Source organism: Hyla sarda, chromosome 1, assembly GCF_029499605.1.
Source record: "Hyla sarda isolate aHylSar1 chromosome 1, aHylSar1.hap1, whole genome shotgun sequence".
Lineage (NCBI taxonomy): Eukaryota > Metazoa > Chordata > Amphibia > Anura > Hylidae > Hyla > Hyla sarda.
In genome coordinates this window covers 593,658,690-593,683,390 of record NC_079189.1, presented here as the reverse complement: position 1 = coordinate 593,683,390, position 24,701 = coordinate 593,658,690, and the positions used below count along the sequence as shown (strand labels likewise).

At 46.8% G+C, this 24,701-nt stretch overlaps 1 protein-coding gene across 1 annotated transcript in view; it reads right to left on the bottom strand.

The window, feature by feature from the left end:
• RANBP3L (RAN binding protein 3 like) overlaps positions 1–24,701 on the bottom strand; it is a 54,035-nt gene that overhangs the window by 3,778 nt on the left and 25,556 nt on the right. The window contains exons 8-14 of the mRNA XM_056546445.1: positions 20,293–20,411; positions 18,857–18,948; positions 17,670–17,754; positions 14,084–14,177; positions 12,137–12,261; positions 10,658–10,778; positions 1,390–1,532 (exon numbers count right to left, since the gene is read on the bottom strand). Of these exons, the coding sequence (XP_056402420.1) occupies positions 1,390–1,532; positions 10,658–10,778; positions 12,137–12,261; positions 14,084–14,177; positions 17,670–17,754; positions 18,857–18,948; positions 20,293–20,411 (779 nt within the window). The remainder of the gene's footprint in view (positions 1–1,389; positions 1,533–10,657; positions 10,779–12,136; positions 12,262–14,083; positions 14,178–17,669; positions 17,755–18,856; positions 18,949–20,292; positions 20,412–24,701) is intronic.

The following is a 24,701-nucleotide window of genomic DNA, read 5'->3' as shown; positions in this document are numbered from 1 at the left end:
CAATACCATCCCTACAGTGATCATGGTGGGGGCAGAATCATGTCTGGGGGAAACCAGGAACTGCCCATCACCTGCCCAATACCATCCCTACAGTGATCATGGTGGGGGCAGCATCATGTCTGGGGAAAACCAGGAACTGCCCAATACCATCCCTACAGTGATCATGGTGGGGGCAGCATCATGTCTGGAGGAAACCAGGCACTGCCCATCACCTGCCCAATACCATCCCTACAGTGATCATGGTGGGGGCAGCATCATGTCTGGAGGAAACCAGGCACTGCCCATCACCTGCCCAATACCATCCTTACAGTGAAGCATGGTGGGGGCAGCATCATGTCTGGGGGAAACCAATCACTTGCCATCACCAGCCCAATACCATCCCTACAGTGATCATGGTGGGGGGCAGCATCATGTCTGGGGGGAACCAGGCACTGCCCATCACCTGCCCAATACCATCCCTACAATGATCATGGTGGGGGAAGCATCATGTCTGGAGGAAACCAGGTACTGCCCATCACCTGCCCAATACCATCCCTACAGTGAAGTATGTGCTCTAGACCTCAGACTGGGTTAATGTTCACCTTCCAACAAGACAATGAGGGGAATTTATCAAGCAATTTTGGAGCTTTTGTCTTCTAGATCACTTTGTTTAGTGGTAACTAATTTATTATGTGCGACTTTTCTGCAAAAAAACTTTTTATACAATTGTTGCACGGCCCGCCACTTTTTTTTAATCTAAAGTGAACAAAAAACAATTTTAAAGGAGTACTCCGGGATATGAAAATGTATCCCCTTTCCAAAAGGAATCATACAGGGCCCTAGGTTCTTTGCTGAAATAGCGCGTGTCGACCACCGCATGACGCAGCGGCCGACACGCCCCTCAATATTTTCTATGGCAGAGGCGGAGACTGCCAAATGCAGCGGTCCAGCATTCCCATAGAGATGCATTGAGGGGGCGTGTTGGCTGCCTCGTCATTCGATGGTCAGACACCCTTGCCGCTGACTGCCGGGGCCCATTACGGGGGCCCCAGCGGTCGGACCCCCTCGATCTCCCTGCTTCACCCAGCATTGGTTTTAGAGTGTCGGGTGCAGAGCCGGAGGCTTGTGACATCACGGCTGTGCCCCACTCGTGACGTCATGGCGATTCCCCCTCAATGCAAGCCCATAGACTTGCATTGAGGGGGCATGGCCGTAACGTCACGAGCCTCCACCCCGCATCGCCAGTCATCTGCATCGGATGTCTGGGGTGCCGCAGCCGAGATCGCAGGGGTCCCCAGCGGCGGGACCACCGTGATCAGACATCTTATCCCCTATCCTTTGGATAAGGTATAAGATGTCTAGGGGAGGAATACCCTTTTAAGCCTTACAGCTTTGAAGAAACGGTCTTACCTGCACAAGAAATATCTTGATGTTGTTGTCTGTCAGGTCCGTGGCGGTGATGCGCACACATTTCCTGTTCGCCCGCTCTAGTTTCATTTCACTGAAGATTTTACTATTTAGAATCAGCTTCAGATTTCCATGGTTTCTCATCACTAAATCAAATATAAGAATAAACATCTAAGCTTTTACATATAACGTTAAAAGATAGTAAGTACAGTAAGAAAGTACAGTATATGATATTAATCCAGAAGCCACATTCATGATATAGTAAATTTTAGCAACAGACATAAGATAACCTGGACTGGATGGTTTTAGTAAGGGGAACACGCGCGCGCCAGTAACCCTTTATGATGTACAGGGCCCTGTATGTCAATCAGCAAGGGGCTGGGAGGGGAGGAGCCATGCCACGCTGTGGCACTTAAAGAGAAAGGCTCCACCGCTTTGACACTTGGGTAAGAAATAAAAAGGAAACCTACACTGGCTTTCATACCCCAAGGGTGTCTGCAGCTCTTAGCAGCAAATACTGATGACAGATTCCTTTTAGGATGGCCATACATTTCAGTGACCCAACCTGTAAAGATCCTCATCGGTAATTTTGGTAACTTAGACTCAGGACATATTCAACTTTGAACATTTATATCTTAGTCAGTATTAGTTATTACTTGTACATGTGCTAAAAAGCCCCTGAGAGATTCCTAAATTTAGTAAAGCTGCTAAAAGAATCATTTCAAAAGGGACAGTGACCAAAAACAATATCTATTCATCAGGCTTAAAGGGGTACTCCGGTGCTCGAGCGTTATGAACATTTTGTTCAGAGCGCTCGGAGCCGGAGGCCTTGATTGTGATGTCGTGGCCACGCCCCCATGTGATGTCACGCCACATAACTATGGGAGTGGGCATGTCATGGGTGTGGCATGACATCACGAGGGGGCATGGCCGCAATGTCACGACAACTGCCGCAGGAACCCGGCGTTTGTTTAGAACGCTAGGTGCTGCGGGAGATCCCAGCAGCGGGACCCCTACGATCAGACATCTTATCCCCTATCCTTTGGATAGGGGATAAGATGACTAGCAGTGGAGTACCCCTTTAAAGAAGCTGTGTCAGTTCTGAAAATTTAGTATCCAGAGGTCTCATTCCTGCACTTTGCACTACGGAAACAGCTCATTTGACAAAAGATCAGTGGGTGTCACAGGAGAACACCAGGTTAGCTACACCACCCTGTCATACCACATAACAATTTAAGGACTACTACTCCCACCTACCCTGCAGCATAATGCTCATCATCCCCCATGGCTATCACACATCTTTACATCTTTTCCTGTCTTGTACAAATTAAAATTAGCTATAAACTGGCTTATTTTTCGGCCAGAATTGTGCATCAATATTTTGGCACATTTAGGCCACACCAACATTCCAGAAATGTTGCGCACCCTGCTTTTCAATAAGCCACACCCCTTTGTCCCATAAGGAGCTGTAAGTCTGGCATACTTGCAATAGTGAACTCTATACCTAGATTTTATGGAGTCAAGTATAATAGAATCCTCCCTGTCTAATGTATTCATAGCTCCCTGGGAGCTATAAGCTGAACTAATATAGATTTGTGAAACACATGATCTGTAAGATTAACCTCATGAGTGATGAAATCAGAGGAGTCCTCCTTGTTACCTACAGGCTCCTCTGTACCCTCCTAGGGAGGATGTATGTATTTATATACCTCACCCTCATCATTGTGCAATCCCAACCCCTCTGGAATCCACCGTCCAGTTCTATAGCATTAAGTCTTGACCTTACATGAACCTTCACTTTGTCTTCTAAATGTCATTTTCGCCATGTGTCCAAAATAAAAAATGCCTTTTACCTCTCCCTTTGGGGGCCGCCACCTTTTGCTGCTACCTAGAAGGAGTTTTCTGCTTTCACAGTGCCCAAACTTCCATATGTCTTTTCCAGCAAGTCACTGGGAGGAAAAAGTCGACACAGAATTTAAAGAAGCAGCAAGTGCATGAAGGAGACTTCGGAGCCGGTCACCTCGTATGGACATTAGAAAGACTATCTGGATAAACACTTATCAGACCAGTGGCTGTGTTAAGTGACTCAACTTTTATAGCTACATAGTATGGTTTAAGGGTGGATGAAGGGAAAGGGGTATGGGTGGATAAAGGGAAGGGGTATGGGTGGATGAAGGGGAGGGGTATGGGTAGATGAAGGGAAGGGGTATGGGAGGATGAAGGGAAGGAGTATGGGTGGATGAAGGGGAAGGGTTATGGGTGGATGAAGGGAAAGGGTTATGGGTGGATGAAGGGAAAGGGTTATGGGTGGATGAAGGGAAGGGGTATGGGTGGATGAAGGGAAAGGGGTATGGGTGGATGAAGGGAAGGGGTATGGGTGGATGAAGGGAAGGGGTATGGGTGGATGAAGGGGACTGGTATGGGTAGATGAAGGGAAGGGGTATGGGAGGATGAAGGGAAGGAGTATGGGTGGATGAAGGGGACTGGTATGGGTAGATGAAGGGAAGGGGTATGGGAGGATGAAGGGAAGGAGTATGGGTGGATGAAGGGAAGGGGTATGGGTGGATGAAGGGGACTGGTATGGGTAGATGAAGGGAAGGGGTATGGGAGGATGAAGTGAAGGAGTATGGGTGGATGAAGGGAAGGGGTATGGGTGGATGAAGGGAAGGGGTATGGGTGGATGAAGGGAAAGGGGTATGGGTGGATGAAGGGGAAGGGTTATGGGTGGATGAAGGGAAAGGGTTATGGGTGGATGAAGGGAAAGGGTTATGGGTGGATGAAGGGAAAGGGTTATGGGTGGATGAAGGGAAGGGGTATGGGTGGATGAAGGGAAAGGGGTATGGGTGGATGAAGGGAAGGGTTATGGGTGGATGAAGGGAAAGGGTTGTGGGTGGATGAAGGGAAAGGGTTATGGGTGGATGAAGGGAAAGGGGTATGGGTGGATGAAGGGAAAGGGGTATGGGTGGATGAAGGGAAGGGGTATGGGTGGATGAAGGGAAGGGGTATTGGTGGATGAAGGGGAGGGGTATGGGTGGATGAAGGGGAGGGGTATGGGTGGATGAAGGGGACTGGTATGGGTGGATGAAGGGAAGGGGTATAGGAGGATGAAGGGGAGGGGTATGGGTGGATGAAGGGGAGGGGTATGGCTGGATGAAGGGGAGGAGTATGGGTGGATGAAGGGAAGGGGTATGGGTGGATGAAGGGAAGGGGTATGGGTGGATTAAGGGGAGGGGTATGGGAGGATGAAGGGAAGGGGTATGGGTGGATGAAGGGAAGGGGTATGGGTGGATGAAGGGAAGGGGTATGGGTGGATGAAGGTAGGGGGTATGGGTGGATGAAGGGAAGGGTATGGGTGGATGAAGGGAAGGGATATGGGTAGATGAAGGGAAAGGGGTATGGGTGGATGAAGGGAAGGGTTATGGGTGGATGAAGGGAAAGGGGTATGGGTGGATGAAGGGAAGGGGTATGGGTGGATGAAGGGAAGTGGTATGGGTGGATGAAGGGGAGGGGTATGGGTGGATGAAGGGGAGGGGTATGGGTGGATGAAGGGGACTGGTATGGGTGGATGAAGGGAAGGGGTATGGGAGGATGAAGGTGAGGGGTATGGGTGGATGAACGGGAGGGGTATGGGTGGATGAAGGGGGAGGAGTATGGGTGGATGAAGGGAAGGGGTATGGGTGGATTAAGGGGAGGGGTATGGGTGGATGAAGGGAAGGGGTATGGGTGGATGAAGGGAAGGGGTATGGGTGGATGAAGGTAGGGGGTATGGGTGGATGAAGGTAGGGGGTATGGGTGGATGAAGGGAAGGGGTATGGGTGGATGAAGGGGACTGGTATGGGTGGATGAAGGGAAGGGGTATGGGAGGATGAAGGTGAGGGGTATGGGTGGATGAAGGGGAGGGGTATGGGTGGATGAAGGGGAGGAGTATGGGTGGATGAAGGGAAGGGTATGGGTGGATTAAGGGGAGGGGTATGGGTGGATGAAGTGAAGGGGTATGGGTGGATGAAGGGAAGGGGTATGGGTGGATGAAGGTAGGGGGTATGGGTGGATGAAGGGAAGGGGTATGGGTGGATGAAGGGAAGGGTATGGGTGGATGAAGGGAAAGTGGTATGGGTGGATGAAGGGAAGGGGTATGGGTGGATGAAGGGAAGGGGTATGGGTGGATGAAGGGGAGGGGTATGGGGTGGATGAAGGGGACTGGTATGGGTGGATGAAGGGAAGGGGTATGGGAGGATGAAGGTGAGGGGTATGGGTGGATGAAGGGAGGGGTATGGGTGGATGAAGGGGAGGAGTATGGGTGGATGAAGGGAAGGGGTATGGGTGGATTAAGGGGAGGGGTATGGGTGGATGAAGGGAAGGGGTATGGGTGGATGAAGGGAAGGGGTATGGGTGGATGAAGGGAAGGGGTATGGGTGGATGAAGGGAAGGGGTATGGGTGGATGAAGGAAGGGGTATGGGTGGATGAAGGGAAAGGGGTATGGGTGGATGAAGGGAAAGGGGTATGGGTGGATGAAGGGAAGGGGTATGGGTGGATGAAGGGAAGGGGTATGGGTGGATGAAGGGGAGGGGTATGGGTGGATGAAGGGGAGGGGTATGGGTGGATGAAGGGGAGGGGTATGGGTGGATGAAGGGGAGGGGTATGGGTGGATGAAGGGGAGGGGTATGGGTGGATGAAGGGGACTGGTATGGGTGGATGAAGGGAAGGGGTATGGGAGGATGAAGGGAAGGGGTATGGGTGGATGAAGGGAAGGGGTATAGGTGGATGAAGGGAAGGGGTATGGGTGGATGAAGGGAAGGGGTATGGGTGGATGAAGGGGACTGGTATGGGTGGATGAAGGGGAGGGGTATGGGTGGATGAAGGGGAGGGGTATGGGTGGATGAAGGGGAGGGGTATGGGTGGATGAAGGGGACTGGTATGGGTGGATGAAGGAGACGGGTATGGGTGGATGAAGGGGAGGGGTATGGGTGGATGAAGAGGAGGGGTATGGGTGGATGAAGGGGACTGGTATGGGTGGATGAAGGGGAGGGGTATGGGTGGATGAAGGGGAGGGGTATGGGTGGATGAAGGGGACTGGTATGGGTGGATGAAGGGGACAGGTATGGGTGGATGAAGGGGAGGGGTATGGGTGGATGAAGGGGAGGGGTATGGGTGGATAAAGGGGAGGGGTATGGGTGGATGACGGGGACTGGTATGGGTGGATGAAGGGGACTGGTATGGGTGGATGAAGTGAAGGGGTATGGGAGGATGAAGGGAAGGAGTATGGGAAGTATGGGTGGATTAAGGAGAGGGGGATGTAATTTTATATTTCTACATATGCATTAATGTTCATTTTGTCTCCTAAGGAATGTATCTTACCATGTTTTGAAGCCCTCAAATGTTTCTGTTGTGAGCAGTTCCTGAGGTGGACTGTTCCACAGATTCACAGTTCTTATGGTCCCCCCTGGAGACTAAACCTTATTTCTCCAGATAGAGAAAGAGAGTGCCCCTTGTCTTTTGACAGGATTTTTCTTGCGAACAGCTTCTGCCCATATTTTTGTATTGGCCCATTTATATACTTAAATAAGTTGCTAATATCCCCCCTCCCCCCCTTAAATGTCTCTCTGAAGACTAAACAAGTTCAGTTCTTTTAATCTTTCCTTATAGCCAAGATGCTCCAGGATGTCCTTTTCTATGAGCCGGTGGCCAAAACAATAAGCATGTTCCAATGCTTTATAAAGGGGGAGTATTATGTCCCTGTCCCTCGAGTCAATGCCTTTTTAAATACATGACAATATCCTGCCGGCCTAAGAAGCAGCTGCTATGCTGTCTATAATCAGCAAGTCACCAGATCCTTCTCCACCAGTGACCCTGCCAGTGTTACTCGCCCTAGGACATACGATGCTGCAGATTATTACTCCCCCCTAGGACAAACAATGCTGCAGGTTATTACTCCGCCCCCCCCCCCCCCCCCCCAGGGCTGCCAGACATTTTGGGGTCCCCTTACACAGCTCAAAGCCAGGGCCCCCAACCTCCCAACCTCTTGTAGCCGCCTCCAGGCCATGAATGCCATCTTTCCCATCAGCCATAAAAAAAATGTTTTAAACACAGGACAAGAGAAACAAGAGCCCGTGAGTTCAGTGAGGGAAGGAAAGAGGAAATCTCCCCATACATATTACCATCATACTGTTACTGATCAAATCCTGTATACTACAGAGCTTAAAGGGGTACTCCCCTACCTTACTTCTTATCCCCTATACACAGGATATATATCATAGTGCCCCGCAATTGCGATGCCTGTTTTAATACTGGCCATGGTTTTGGCAGCATAAAACTGATTACAGATTCCCTTTAACTGTAAGTAACTATATTAAAATATACTTAATTAAAAGACAATAAACAAAGTGCCCCCCCTCCCTAACACAGTAGTAACAGTAGATCTTCACTCCCAAGACAAACAGGTCTCCCCTCTCCAGCCCCCCCCCCCCCATAACAGGTCTCCCCTCTCCAGCCCCTCCCCCCCCCCCCATAACAGGTCTCCCCCTCTCCAGCCCCCCCCCCCATAACAGGTCTCCCCTCTCCAGCCCCTCCCCCCCCATAACAGGTCTCCCCTCTCCAGCCCCCCCCCCCCCCATAACAGGTCTCCCCTCTCCAGCCCCCCCCCCCCCATAACAGGTCTCCCCCTCTCCAGACCCCTTTTTAACAGGTCTCCCCTCTCCAGCCCCCCCCCTTTATAACAGGTCTCCCCTCTCCAGCCCCCCCCCTTATAACAGGTCTCCCCTCTCCAGCAAACCCCCCCCCCACTCACACACAGCAGGACTCTCAGTCCCCCTCCCCCTTCACATAAGAGCCTCCCTGTCCAGTCCCCACTCACATACAGCAGGACTCTCAGTCCCCCTCCCCCTTCACATACAAGCCTCCCTGTCCAGTCCCCACTCACACACAGCAGGACTCTCAGTCCCCCTCCCCTTCACATACAAGCCCCCCCTGTCCAGTCACCCCTCACACACAGCAGGACTCTCAGTCCTCCTCCCCTTCACATAAGAGCCTCCCTGTCCAGTCCCCACTCACACACAGCAGGACTCTCAGTCCCCCTCCCCTTCACATACAAGCCTCCCTGTCCAGTCCCCCCCTCACACACAGCAGGACTCTCAGTCCTCCTCCCCTTCACATAAGAGCCTCCCTGTCCAGTCCCCCCTCACACACAGCAGGACTCTCAGTCCCCCTCCCCTTCACATAAGAGCCCCCCTGTCCAGTCCCCCCTCACACACAGCAGGACTCTCAGCTCCCCCCCGCCCCTCACATACGAGCCCCCCTGTCCAGTCCCCCCTCACACACAGCAGGACTCTCAGCTCCACTCTCCTCACATAGTAATAAGATCAGGTTCTCCTCTCACCCAGTGTAGCTGATCTTCCCCTGAGCTGCTGTTCCAATGAGCCGTCAGCAGGAGGAGCCATAACCAGTGAGGAGAAGGCAGACAGTAGAGGCAGCAGTGAGTGTCCTGTCTGTACAGTATGTAGTGCAGACTGTATCCTCCAGACCTCCGGTCGCTGTGTCAGCTGTCTGTCCCAGGACCTGTGTGATGCTGCAGCCGCTATGCGCACAGGTCCTGAGTTCTCAGGCTGACACACTGACGGATCTATATGTGTTTTGGGACTCCTAGCCTCCAGCTACTACTAATCGGAACGACCCTGACTGCTGTGGGGAGGGGTGCAGCGAGCCGGGCCCCTTGGGACTTGGGCCCCTTACTGGAGTACTGGCTGTACCCCCCTGATGGCGGCCCTGCTCTCCCCTCCCCCCCAGTACATATGATGCTGCAGGTTATTACTCCCCCCTAGGACATATGATGCTGCAGGTTATTACTCCCCCCCCTAGGACATATGATGCTGCAGGTTATTACCCCCCCCAGGACATATAATGCTGCAGGTTATTACTTCCCCTAGGACATATGATGCTGCAGGTTATTACTCCCCCCCCTAGGACATATGATGCTGCAGGTTATTACCCCCCCCCAGGACATATAATGCTGCAGGTTATTACTTCCCCCTAGGACATATGATGCTGCAGGTTATCACTCCCCCCTAGTACATATGATGCTGCAGGTTATTACTCCCCCCCCCCCCAGGACATATAATGCTGCAGGCTATTACTTCCCCCTAGGACATATGATGCTGCAGGTTATCACTCCCCCCCTAGTACATATGATGCTGCAGGTTATTACTCCCCCCCAGGACATATGATGCTGCAGGTTATCACTCCCCCCTAGGACATATGATGCTGCAGGTTATCACTCCCCCCCTAGTACATATGATGCTGCAGGTTATTACTCCCCCCTAGGACATATGATGCTGCAGGTTATCACTCCCCCCCTAGTACATATGATGCTGCAGGTTAATACTCCCCTCCCCCATAGGACATCAGATGCATGCAGGTTATTACTCCCCCCCCCCCCCCCCCAGGACATTTGATGCAGCAGGTTATTACTCCCCAAACCCCCCCCCCCCCCCCAGGACATTTGATGCTGCAGGTGTTTGCTCCCCCTTGGACATTTGATTGCTGCAAGTTATTACTTCCCATAGGACATCAGATGCATGCAGGTTATTACTCCCCCCCCCTAGAACATCAGATGCATGCAGGTTATTACTCCCCCCCCTAGGACATCAGATGCATGCAGGTTATTACTCCCCCCCCCCCCCAGGACATCAGATGCATGCAGGTTATTACTCCCCCCCCTAGGACATCAGATGCATGCAGGTTATTTGCAGGTTATTACCCCCCCCCCCCCTTAGGACATCAGTTGCATGCAGGTTATTACTCCCCCCCCCCCCCCCAGGACATCAGATGCATGCAGGTTATTAGTAACCAGTTGCATAACTTTGTGACCAAATCCATTGTGGAGCGTCTGTATGAAGAGAGCTCTGCGAGGCAGGAGAGAAGCTGTGGGCCCAGCATATTAACATAAAATGGACAGCCAGCTTCTCAGTAAGAACTGTACGTGTGTGGGGGAAGATGGTGGTAAAGGGGATTGGGGAGCATATATTATAAATAAGAATGCTGGGTATGGGTGGGGAACAGGGAGGATAAGAGGGGCACTTAATGAATGATTGTCCATTTGCCAGTTTCAGACACCATGGGAAGGAGAGGGCTGCACATTCAGAAAATCCTGCCTTGTGCAATAAGGGAGCTTAGTCTGGTATTGGTAAGGACTGACTGAGTAAAGATTGTACAGAGGTACCAGCTTTACTACTATGAATGTGGCTCTGACGGTTTCCCCCTTTTGATCTTATTCTCTACCTAATCGTGATCGGAGTGATCCATTGCTGTTGGAGGCTGTGTCATTGAGCCTTAGGTAGCCACGTCCTCGCTCTGTCCACACCTGATTCTCTTTGTTGAAAATGAACAACTTGCAATTAACCTACAAAAAAATAAATACATTTTGAGCAAAGTTTTTTAGTTTTGTTTTTTTAAAGCTAGATGGGAGCTTGAGTCATATTTACAGCACTGAGTGCAGTTACACAATAACTACAAAGAGAAAATAATCCCTACACGTTAATACATATATCCAAACTTAAGCACCATTTCTGAAGCCTGCAGAATAGTGAGTGCAGCTCTGGAGTATAATAGAGAATGTGACTCAGGATCAGTACAGGATAAGTAATGTAATGTATGTACACAGTGACCCCACCAGCAGAATAGTGATTACAGATCTGGGGTATAATACAGGATATAACTCAGGATCTGTACAGGATAAGTAATGTAATGTATGTACACAGTGACCTCACCAGCAGAATAGTGAGTATAGCTCTGGAGTATAATACAGGATATAACTCAGGATCAGTACAGGATAAGTAATGTAATGTATGTACACAGTGATCTCACCAGCAGAATAGTGAGTACAGCTCTGGCGTATAATACAGGATATAACTCAGGATCAGTACAGGATAAGTAATGTAATGTATGTACACAGTGACCTCACCAGCAGAATAGTGAGTACAGATCTGGGGTATAATACAGGATATAACTCAGGATCAGTACAGGATAAGTAATGTAATGTATGTACACAGTGACCTCACCAGCAGAATAGTGAGTACAGCTCTGGAGTATAATACAGGATATAACACAGGATCAGTACAGGATAAGTAATGTAATGTATGTACACAGTGACCTCACCAGCAGAATAGTGAGTACAGCTCTGGAGTATAATACAGGATATAACACAGGATCAGTACAGGATAAGTAATGTAATGTATGTACACAGTGGGGGACATGTATCATTATTTGTGTATGGTAGAAGCATTTTACCCCTTTTCCCAAATTCTAAATTATGTACAGAAGCGCTAAATTTATCAATCAAGCGCAATGAGCTTCATAAATTGCGGGTAAATATAGTAATCTCCTCAATCCACTCTTTGGAAAATAGAATCGATGATTTAGAGCATCTTGCTACGTTAAGTCCAAGATGGCTTATATTTGTGCAAAAAAAAACAGCTCTTGCGGCAAAATTTTTGGTGTAAAGGAAAAGTACGCAGTTAATAAATCCATGCGTACTATAGATGTCACTCCAAGGTACCCTGATTAGGCCACATCTGGAGGACATGCTCTACCAAAACGTGCGCAAAAATAAATGCGCAAAAAAAAGGGCTTGCGCAAAATTTTGCGCAAAAAAATACACACAAAACAGGGGTAAAATCTTTGATACATGTCCCCCAGTGACCTCACCAGCAGAATAGTGAGTGGAGTATAATATAATACAGGCTGAGTTAAGTGACTTACCTGCAGTACATTTCGCTCAGACTCCTCTCCTGTGACAATATCCACTTGGTCCAGTTCATACTTTAGTTTGGGCTTGGAGGTGTACGCAGCAGCAGACTCTATAAGGCTTGTATGTGATCTGCGTCCTAGAAACCAAATAAGATAATGCTCAGAAAATGTTTAATCATCCTTGGGTGACCGTCTACTGAGCATGTTTTGAGATAGCTATTAATATTACCTAGTAATAACCGCCAAGTAGCGACCTAATGATGGAAGGACATTTATTACTTGGGAACTGGAAGGTCCCGGTGATAGTTTCCTTAAGGGTACGTTCCCACCTGGTGTATTTTGCTGGGTATTTGCTGCTGCGTATTTTATTTCCCATTGAAGTCAATGGGTAGGAAAATACGCAGCAGCATATACGCAGCAAAATACGCCAGGTGGGAACGTACCCTAAAGGGGGTTGTCCCACCACAACTTATTTCCTATATACTGGATAGGGCAGAAGTGACTGATCAGGAGGGGCAGGGGGAAGGGTACAACAGCAGGAACCCCCCCCTTCCTTCTCTCAATATTGAGAAGGGGAACATGAATCTCCTGTCAGAATGGCGCGGCTTTCATGCATGCACACTGCTGCTCTATTCATTCTCCATGGGAGAAGCTGGAGATTCAAACAAAGAGAAATGATCCAGCGTGGGTAAGTAGAAATCCAGACTTTATTAAAACTCACGGTAAAAGCAGTACAAGCAACCAACAGAACAGACGCGTTTCAGGTGCATGCGCCCTACGTCACTGACGAAGGGCGAATGCGCCTGAAACGCGTCTGTTCTGCTGGTTGCTTGTACTGCTTTTACCGTGAATTCTAATAAAGTCTGGATTTCTACTTACCCACGCTGGATCATTTCTCTTTGTTTGAATCTGTGTGCACCGGGCTGGGTGCGGATCCGTGTCGAGGGTGTATCGGTGGAGCGAGCTGGATCTTCGTGAACTACACTTGCCGAGCAGCTGGAGATACCTGTAGTCAGCTTTTCACTTTGGTATACTGGGGACTAAAAGGTATATCCTGCAGAATTAAAGGGTTCCTCCAGTGTTTTATAAAAAAAATAAAAAAAAATTAAATACTACTTGGGAGAGCACAAGACGGTTCAGGACCTGCCCTCTCAGCCAATTGTGGTGGTCCAGTACGGGAGTCGTTACCCCGTACCTTCAGTGCCCTGTCAGGCAGCATCCTTCAGAGTCCCCAGGGCCCCCCTACATTAGTTTCCCCATTGTAAATATGTTGTACTGAATAATATGTGTTATCACTTTAAGAGTTGCACCATGTGATTGTTACCCAGGAGGTATCAGTGACCATGTGATCCTGGGGGTGACTTATGGGCCTCCCTGCTAGTCTCCCCAATATAAGCCCTGGGTGGAGCTAGCTTGCTCTCTTTGCTGAGGTCAGTCGTGCCTAGTGTTTGTGTCCAGAGTATTAGAGGCCTCAAGTCAAGTCCTGCAGTCACCATCAAGTCAAGTAAGCTAAACCTGCAGCATTGTCCGTCATCAGTCAAGTCAAGTCAGTCTCTGACAAATAATCAAGCAACGTGGCCCTTAAGGTCTTCACGTCACTGGTCACCTCCTTGGGACTTGGGTGAACTGTATAGACTTTACCAACTGTCTACCCTCAGTAAAGCTACCATTGTCCATAACTTGGTGTCGGAGTCTTTATTACCCCCGTGCCTAGCCCAGGATCCAGCGGATCCATCCTTCAGATGGTATTGGGGATAAACCACGCCCTGACATCACAAATACAAGGGGTTAATGCTATCTGCCCCTAGGGTAATAACATCTGCCCTGCACCACACCACCACACAATTACTGGCTAAGATGGGACCCCACTGTGGCCAATGACTGGCTAAGCTGGCACCATATTAATTTGTATAAACCACTAGTGTACCCCTTTAAGGATAGTAAGGATGTTAGTCTTACTTTGATAAGGCCAGTTCCTGTTACAAGATACTCTTGCTGATGAGACTTCCCTCCTGGATGCGCTGGTCTGAGACGCCGTCCTCCTCTGGGGGCTCTGAAAATAGAGTAAACAGTTTATCTTACATGGGGCTATAAATAAGCATATGTGGTTTATACCCCACACAGACGTTTCCTTTTTGGGTCTCCTCTATGCGGACCAGTTAATGTAAAATACTGTATTCGATTAACATGTTTACATGTTATAGAAAAGAACGATAGTGTGGTAGCGGGGTGTGATGAGGGCAGATGTTGTTACCCTGGAGCAGATGGCATTAACCCCTTGTATTCGTGACGCCAGGGCTTGGTTTAGCCTGAAACCACCCGAAGGTATACCGCTGGATCCTGGGCCAGGCACAGGGGCAATAAAGACTCAGACGCCAAGTTACAGACAATGGTGGCTTTACTGAGTGTAGATAGTTGGTAAAGTCTATACAGTTCAGCCAGGGCCCAAGGAGGTGACCAGTGACGCAGAGACTTTAACCCCTTAAGGACTCAGGGTTTTTCCGTTTTTGCACTTTCGTTTTTTCCTCCTTACCTTTTAAAAATCATAACCCTTTCAATTTTCCACCTAAAAATCCATATTATGGCTTATTTTTTGCGTCGCCAATTCTACTTTGCAGTGACATTAGTCATTTTACCCAAAAATGCACGGCGAAACGGAAAAAAAAATCATTGTGCGACAAAATCGAAAAAAAAAACGCCATTTTGTAACTTTTGGGGGCTTCCGTTTCTACGCAGTGCATATTTCGGTAAAAATTACACCTTATCATTATTCTGTAGGTCCATACGGTTAAAATGATACCCTACTTATATAGGTTTGATTTTGTCGCACTTCTGGAAAAAATCATAACTACATGCAGGAAAATTTATACGTTTAAAAATGTCATCTTCTGACCCCTATAACTTTTTTATTTTTCCACGTATGGGGTGGTATGAGGACTCATTTTTTGCGCCGTGATCTGAAGTTTTTATCGGTATGATTTTTGTTTTGATATGACTTTTTGATCACTTTTTATTCATTTTTTAATGTTATAAAAAGTTACCAAAATACGCTTTTTTGGACTTTGGAATTTTTTTGCGCGTACGCCATTGACCGTACGGCTTAATTAATGATATATTTTTATAGTTCGGACATTTATGCACGCGGCGATACCACATATGTTTATTTTTATTTTTTTTTACACTGTTTTATTTTTTTTATGGGAAAAGGGGGGTGATTCAAACTTTTATTAGGGAAGGGGTTAAATGACCTTTATTAACACTTTTTTTTTACATTTTTTTTGCAGTGTTATAGCTCCCATAGGGACCTATAACACTGCACACACTGATCTCCTATGCTGATCACTGGCGTGTATTAACACGCCTGTGATCAGCATTATCGGCGCTTGACTGCTCCTGCCTGGATCTCAGGCACGGATCAGTCATTTGTCGATCGGACACCGAGGAGGCAGGTAAGAGCCCTCCCGGTGTCCGATCAGCTGTTCGGGACGCCGCGATTTCACCGCGGCGGTCCCGAACAGCCCGACTGAGCAGCCGGGATACTTTCAGTTTCACTTTAGAAGCGGCGGTCAGCTTTGACCGCCGCTTCTAAAGGGTTAATACCGCACATCGCCGCGATCGGCGATGTGTGGTATTAGCCGCGGGTCCCGGCCTTTGATTAGCGCCGGGACCCACGCGATATGATGCGGGATCGCGGCGCGATCCCGCTTCATATCGCGGGAGCCGGCGCAGGACGTAAATATACGTCCTGCGTTGTTAAGGGGTTAAAGGGGTATTCCAGGTAAAACCTTTTTATATATATATCAACTGGCTCCGGAAAGTTAAACAGATTTGTAAATTACTTCTATTAAAAAATCTTAATCCTTCCAATAGTTATTAGCTTCTGAAGTTTTCTGTCTAACTGCTCAATGATGATGTCACGTCCCGGGAGCTGTGCATGATGGGAGAATATCCCCATAGGAACTGCACAGCTCCCGGGACGTGAGTCATCAGAGAGCAGTTAGACAGAAAACAACAACTCAACTTCAGAAGCTAATAACTATTGGAAGGATTAAGATTTTTTAATAGAAGTAATTTACAAATCTGTTTAACTTTCCACAGCCAGTTGATATATATAAAAAAAGTTTTAGCCTGGAATACCCCTTTAAGGGCTTTCTGGGACTTGTAGTAGGACTGGACAATTGAATGCAGACCACGCTGACTTGACAGATGACAGGGACTGACTTGACTTGACTCATAAAGCTGTGATTTTATCTTACTTGACTTGTTGGTGGCTGCAGGACTGGACTTTGAGGCCTCAAACACTCAGGATACACACACTAGACAAGAATGCACTGGACCTCAGCTTAGCAGAAGAGCAGAGCTCAAAGAGAGAAGCTCCACCCAGGGCTTATATGGGGGAGACTAGCAGGGAGCCCATAGGTCACTCTTTGGATCACCTGGTCACTGATACCTCCTGGGTAACAATCACATGACATAACTCTTAAAGATACAACACATTTTATAATACAATACACTGCAGAACATATGTACAGGGGGGGGGGGGCAGGTGCAGGGGGCCCTGGGGACACTGAAGGAGGCTGCCTGACAGGGCAGCATAGGTACAGGGCAACATCTCTCATACTGGGCCACCACAATGACAACCAACATGGCCGCCATTGATGATTCTACAAAGTTTGTAACGTAACGTTCCCCAGAATCCTGAGCATCAAGTAGTCTAATTCCTAATGATCCAATAATGTAACTATTTATATGTTCCATACAGTACTTAGGCCCTGTCAGGTTGAGTTCCTCTGTGTCCTAGGGGCTCTCCTGTAGTGTCTCCCCCATAGTGATATATATTATGTATAGTGTTATGTGTGTTATGTATAAAGGATCTTTGAGTTAGTCACATGATAATGTGTTCAGATGATGTTTTTGTTACCCAGAGAGCACCAGCTAACCAGGTGACCTGCAGCTTGACCTATGGGCTTCTGGCTCAGCCCCATTTATAAGAGGGGGAGCCATTACAATCTCTCTCTTCTACCACTTTTTCTGCTGTAAGAACCAGACATCTCAGAGCCAGTGTCCAGCACATCTGGAGGCCTCAAGCCTAACCTACAGCCACATGCCGGTAAGTCAAGTAGTTTATGTCTGCTGTCACTACCTACAGTCACGTCAAGTCTATTATAGTCAGCGTGGCTGTCCAAAAGTCTGTCAAAGTCACCACAAGTCCAAGCAAGCTGCAAGGTCCTTCTGTGTTACTGGCCACCTCTCTGGGATCCTGGCCTAGCTGTAAAGACTATTACCATCTGTCTACCTCAGTAAAGATACCGTTAACCCTAACCTGGTCTTGGAATATTATTGCCCTGCCTAACCTTGGGAAAGCAGTACTACTGTTCGGGTGGTTACCGGGAAACCCACGCCCTGGCGTCACAAACATTTAGGGGTTAATAACATCTGCCCCCGGGCTACAACATCTGCCCCATACACCTCAACTTCACATCCCGTGGCTCCTAAAGCTTTGTAACCCAGAAACTCTTCCGTTTTCAGTTTGCTGTGAACTTACCATGACTCTTTTTTCCATGTTTTCTCCGAAGACAAAATCTACATTGTATTTGTTCGCCATAAACATTTTCTCAAATGGCTGCATCCTAGAATAAGAGAACAGAGAGATTATTGTGGTCATCGTGAAGGACACATCCTCCACTGATCGTGGTGCCATGCGCTATTAACCCTTTAGACGCGACGTTCAAAGTTGAAAGTAAAGTACTGCCGGTTAGCTCAGTGGGCTGTCCGGGATCCCTACCGCCTCCTGGTGTCCGATTGCCCAATGACTGCTCAGTACCTGAATCCAGGCATGAGCGGTCAAGCGGCAGACTCATTGATCAATGTTATCCTATGGGATAACACTGATCAATGTAAAAGATCAGTGTGTGCAGTGTTACAGCCCCCTATATATAACATTGCAAAAAAAAAGTGAAAAAATAAAAAGTTAATAAAGATCATTTAACCCCTTCCCTAACAAAAGTTTGAAACGCCCCCCTTTTCCCATTTAAAAAACAACAGTGTAAATAAAAATAAACATATGTAGTAGCGCCGCGTGAAGAAATGTCCGAGTCCTTAAGGGGTTGAAGGTGATTCTGTGACTTTTGGATCAATGGCCTATTGACAGGATAGGTCATTAATCACTCATCATTAGGGTGCTGCCACCTGGCACCCCCCTCACCAATAACCTACTGGGTGTCCTGAAAGCCCTGCGCCATATAATGGTATAATGGTGACGCTGGGTACCTGCAGCTCGATGGGAGCTGCAAACAATCATCTGTATAGTGGCAGCCTGACAATCCTATCTTCTTGGGAGGCAAGTAGTATATCAGCCTGTCCAGTCACCTAAACAGAGTGGCCAATCTATATTTAAGAGTGGATCCATAGATCCCTACAGGCTCTAATGGAAGCCAAAAATATGTCCTGCTGGTCAGCATTTATTATTTATTTTGTACAATGGAGCTTTTCGTTCATGCCATCCTATAACATATCCCCTGCACTGTACTGTTATATGGAAGGCGTAGTGCTGATAATAGAGGGTTTGGGTAAATTCCAGATTAGACTGGTCAGAGAAGGAACCTGTCATTTTGAGGCATATCAGATACAATTACCAGATAGATCAGCACAATGCATTGTCTGAATACCTGGCCAGTCAATAGCTTATGTATCCCTCCCCCGAGGCTTTGAGGCATTGCTTGTTTTTCTCACCTTGTTCCAATGCCCAAGGTACATGCAGATCCAGAAGACAATTTCGGCTGCTCCGCGTTGCTTACTGGAGTGTAACTTTTTACTTCATGTCTCTGGTAAAAATAAATAAGAAAGTGAAGCCACATCAAAGTGTTAACTAACATTGTGGAGATGAATGAAGGGGCTCAAAGCTGGGGATTTACTGTAGAGGGGCTGTATGCTCCATACAATTCCTTTTTGTTAGGATCCCACAACAATAACAAGAAGCTGATCATGGGATGTCCCAGTACCCTAACAATAAGATGACTGCGGGATGTCCCGCTGCCCCAACAATGAGCCGACCATGGGATGTCTCAGTACCCTAACAATAAGATCATGGGATGTCCCTCAGCCCCCAACAAGAAGCTGATCATGGGATCAACAATAAGCTGATCATGGGATCAACAATAAGCTAATCATGGGATGTCCCGGTGCCCTGACAATAAGCTGACCATGGGATGTCCCGATGCCCCAACAATAAGATGACCATGGGATGTCCCGGTACCCCAACAATAAGATGACCATGGGATGTCCCGGTACCCCAAGAATAAGATGACCATGGGATGTCCCGGTACCCCAACAATAAGATGACCATGGGATGTCCCGGTACCCCAACAATAAGATGACCATGGGATGTCCCGGTGCCCCAACAAATAAGTTGACCATGGGATGTCCCTCTGCCCCAACAATAAGATGACCATGGGATGTCCCGGTACCCCAACAATAAGATGACCATGGGATGTCCCTCTGCCCCAACAATAAGATGACCATGGGATGTCCCGGTACCCCAACAATAAGATGACCATGGGATGTCCCGGTGCCCCAACAAATAAGCTGACCATGGGATGTCCCTCTGCCCCAACAATAAACTGATCATGGGATATCCCGCTGCCCCAACAAATAAGCTGACCATGGGATGTCCCTCTGCCCCAGCAATAAACTGATCATGGGATATCCTGCTGCCCCAACAAATAAGCTGACCATGGGATATCCCACTGTCCTTTGCAATGCACCCAGAGGTGAAATTAAACTTGGAGCCCATTGAAACCTATCGGTGGTTCATCTACATTGAGATTCTCCTTGAAGCTGCTCTCTGAAGGAATAGAAATAGAAAAACAGAGCTAATTTCTTTAATTAAAAAAACAAACAAACAGTGTCCCGTCTGTCCACATGTTGTGTTTGGTATAACAACTTGGCTCCATTCACTTCAATAGAACCAAGCTGCAATACCATGCACAATCTGGGGACAGACGCGATGCTGTTTTTTTTGGAGGAAATTAGTTCTGTTTTTCTATTACTGGATAACCCCTTAAGGTCTGTACAGTTTACATTCAGGAAAATCAAGCAGTGATCTGGAAAATGGGGATGAACATAAAATAAAATATTAAAATACATAAGAACATAAAATAAAACATTACCGTATTTTCTTGTTTGGTGGAGACAGCGGCAGCTTCTGTCTTCTCCCCATTTCTGCAGGTGGTTATGGTCGGAGGCTGCAGCGTCGCTGGTTTAATCACCGTCCAGGAGGGAACATTTCCTGCAAAATATAGAATATTCAGTAAGTAATCCTGAAAAGAGATCCGTGAGTAAACTGATTTGTGTATTCTATCTTCTATCTATTTATATATCTGTCTGATATCTATCCATCTATCTCATACCTATCTATCTATCTATCTCATATCCATCTCATATCTATCAACCTCATATCTATATCATATCTATCTATCTATCTCATATCTATCCATCTATCTCATATCTATCTATCTATCTATCTATCTATCTCATATCTATCTCTCTCTCTCATATCTATCTATCTATCTCATATCTATCTATCTCATATCTATCTCTCTCTCTCATATCTATCTATCTCATATCTATCTATCTATCTCATATCTATCTATCTATCTATCTATCTATCTCTTATCTATCTATCTCATATCTATCTATCTCATATCTATCTATCTCTCTCATATCTATCTATCTATCTATCTCTTATCTATCTATCTATCTCATATCTATCTATCTCATATCTATCTCTCTCTCTCTCTCTCTCTCTCATATCTATCTATCTCATATCTATCTCTCTCTCTCTCTCTCTCTCTCTCTCATATCTATCTATCTCATATCTATCTATCTATCTATCCATCCATCCATCCATCCATCCTCTCTCCTTCTCTCTGGGTGCAAATTGTATTAAAGCTTTTTTTTTACTTCTTCTTGACACTAGGAATAACTAAGAATGAGATTTAATTTCTCTCATTGGATTAGCTGAAAACAAGCCCTAGATAGATGTAGCATTAGGTAATAGAAGGTGTTAAGCTGTGAAATGGTTCCGGTAGTTGCAGGCAGTGGATGAAATGGTTAAACACTACAGTATTGTGTATCCTAATATACGGAGACTACTAGGTAACACTTGGCACCGGTAGGACAGGAATCCTGGCCCCTGCTGTGTGTCAGGACACGATGTGCTTGGCCCGGCACCAGTGGATCGGTGGCACACTTACTACAAGCCTAGAACTTTCCCATCAGATTATACCCAAAAATAATTCCTGCCGGTGAGCTGAGCGCGGTGCGGATTGGGATTACGGTGAAGTGAAGGACACAACTACAGAGTGTGAAAAGTGTTCTCTTTCTCTTGGTTGGCTGGAAGACTGGCATCTAATCTGGTCCATCTTTCTTTCTTTTTCTCATATCCATCTATCTATCTGTCTCATATCTATCTATCTGTCTCATATATATCTATCTATCTGTCTCATATCTATCTATCTATCTCTCATATTTATCTAATATCTATCTAGCTAGCTCATATCTATGTATCTTATATCATCTGTCTCATATCTATCTGTCTCATATCTATCTATCTGTCTCATATCTGTCTCATATCTATCTGTCTCATATCTATCTGTCTCATATCTATCTATCTGTCTCATATCTATCTATCTGTCTCATATCTATCTATCTATCTCATATCTATCTGTCTCATATCTATCTTTCCCATATCTATCTGTCACATAGTGTAGGGTCCGTCCCAGAATGAGGTCACCTTACGGTGGTGGGACGGTCCACGCTATTTGGCCGCCAAATTTGCCAGCTAAGTACCTCATAATTTCATATTTTCATATTTTCATCTATTGCACTACAGCTGTATAGCTTTTCATGTTCTATCTATATACTCATGTTTATCTATATACTCTTGTTGTATCTATATCTTTGTGCTAGCAGTGTGCTGCTGTATTCTCCTGTTGCTGTATATTTAGCCCAGCAGCTTGCACCTGTAAGCCAGGTCTTTACAATAGTTTGGAATCAATAGTGCTGGCCAACTTATTCTTTGGTTGTATCTGTTTCATATCTATCTATCTATCTATCTATCTATCAAAGCATATGGAAGCAGCACTCCTTGTTGCAGAAAATAGAGATGGTGGGTGCAAACGGTCGGACTCCCAGGTCACTGGAATCACAACTTGATATAGTAAACAGAAGACTGTAGCACTCCGGGTGTGGCGTTTATTCCAGCTCAAACATCAAGGCAACGTTTCGGCTGCATGCAGGCAGCCTTTCTCAAGCAATTACATAGTGCACAAAGTGTGATATAAATATGGTGGAAGGATGTGACATCATCAGTGCATCACAACATTTGCATACAGACAATAACAAAGTCAATTTCAATGTATACAATGATCGAACATAATGTAAAATAATCTAGATACAATAGATGCAAAGTGCTATAGTGATAATACATTGGTGGTACAAAGTGGCATAAATACAGTGCATAAACATAAGTAAAAAACGTGTAATAACCTGCTGGGGCGGAATCATAAGGCGGGTCCTGCGTGATGGATGCAGTAAACGCCGGGCGCTCCGTCGCACACTGACGGCGTGCACCCGGTGGATGGAACGCACAGTGGAACGCAACCGGAAGCAGTGAGAGTAATAGAAAGATCGATGTGCGCAGGCACGAGGCGCCAAAGCGGCCCGCGCGTGCGCACAGATGAGGAGGTCTCGGAGGCGGATGCCGGATGACAGTGCGCAGTCGCGAGAGGTGCGTACCTGACTCGCGCATGCGCACTAACGCCGGCAGGCGCCAGAGGCCATCTTAGAAGTTGGAAAAAAAGGGTAAGTATGGGCAAAGAAAAAGGGGAAGATATAAAAATATATTTATGGCTAAATGAAATAGAGCACCAAGCCCACAAAGGGCAGTACATAGGACAGAGGCGTAGAGACATGAGCCCAAAAAGTCCAACTCCGCTCCTGCTTAGAGGGGGGGGGGCAGTAAATGGTAAACAGATGCATTTAGTATTGAATATAGATGTAGAGGGAGCCAACCATTCAAAAACATGCAGTCAGGACACAGCAATCTGGACCCTCACTGGGTTGCCAAAGAGAATCTGCCATTATACAGATCTCCGGCACAAGGAGAAAGGATATCCCCTGGACAGGGGGAATCACATACTCCCTATTCCCAGTACCTGAGGGGGGTATACCGTGGTACCCTACCCAGAAGTGTCCCATTCTTACTCACATGTAACAAGGCTCCCTCTCACAGTCAAAACTAGGTCCAAAGGTCTAGGAGTATCGCATCTGTCCAAATGGTGTGGAAAAAAAATGAAATGAATACATGACAAATCATAAAGGGTAAACAAATAAATTTGTTTACTCTTTATGATTTGTCATGTATTCATTTCATTTCATGTAATTGCTTGAGAAAGGCTGCCTGCATGCAGCCGAAACGTTGCCTTGATGTTTGAGCTGGAATAAACGCCGCTGCTTTTCACCACACCTGGAGTGCTACAGTCTTCTGTTTACTATATCTATCTATCTATCTATGTATCTATCTATCTCATATCTATCTCTATCTCATATCTATCTCATATCTATCTCATATCTATCTAGCTCTTATCTATCTATCTATCTATCTCATATCTATCTATCCTCATATCTAGACAAAGAATAAGTCAGCCAGCACTTTAGTTGATACCAAACTATTATATGGACCTGGCCTACAGGTGCACGCTACTAGGCTAGATATACAGCAACAGAAGAATGCAGCAGCACACTGCCAGCACAAGGATATAGGTGCAACATGAATATGCAGTTAAAACATGGAGAGCTATACAGCTATGGTGTAATAGATGCAAATGTGAAACTATGAAATAGTGAGGCACTTAGCTCGCAAATTTGTCTCCGCCGGCAGTCAAATAGCTTGGACCGTCCCACCGCGATAAGGTGGCCTCCTGGGACGGACCCTACTCTGTGAATATGCCTCTGTGTGAACAGTTCAGTAAGCATGGTAGGATCTGGAACATCCAAGCCACCTTATATACACACCTGATAGAGGCGGAGACAAATTTGCGAGCTAAGTGCCTCACTATTTCATAGTTTCACATTTGCATCTATTACACCATAGCTGTATAGCTCTCCATGTTTTAACTGCATATTCATGTTTCCCCTATATCCTTGTGCTGGCAGTGTGCTGCTGCATTCTTCTGTTGCTGTATATCTAGCCTAGTAGCGTGCACCTGTAGGCCAGGTCCATATAATAGTTTGGTATCAACTAAAGTGCTGGCTGACTTATTCTTTGTCTGTATTGCACATACGGGGGAGTGGCTACCTCCATGTTGGCCTTGCACCCCACCCACCTCTATCAGGTGTGTATATAAGGTGTCTTGGATGTTCCAGACCCTGCCATGCTTACTGAACTGTTCACACAGAGGCATATTCACAGAGTAGGGTCCGTCCCAGGAGGCTACCTTATCGCGGTGGGACGGTCCAAGCTATTTGACCGCCGGCGGAGACAAATTTGCGAGCTAAGTGCCTCACTATTTCATAG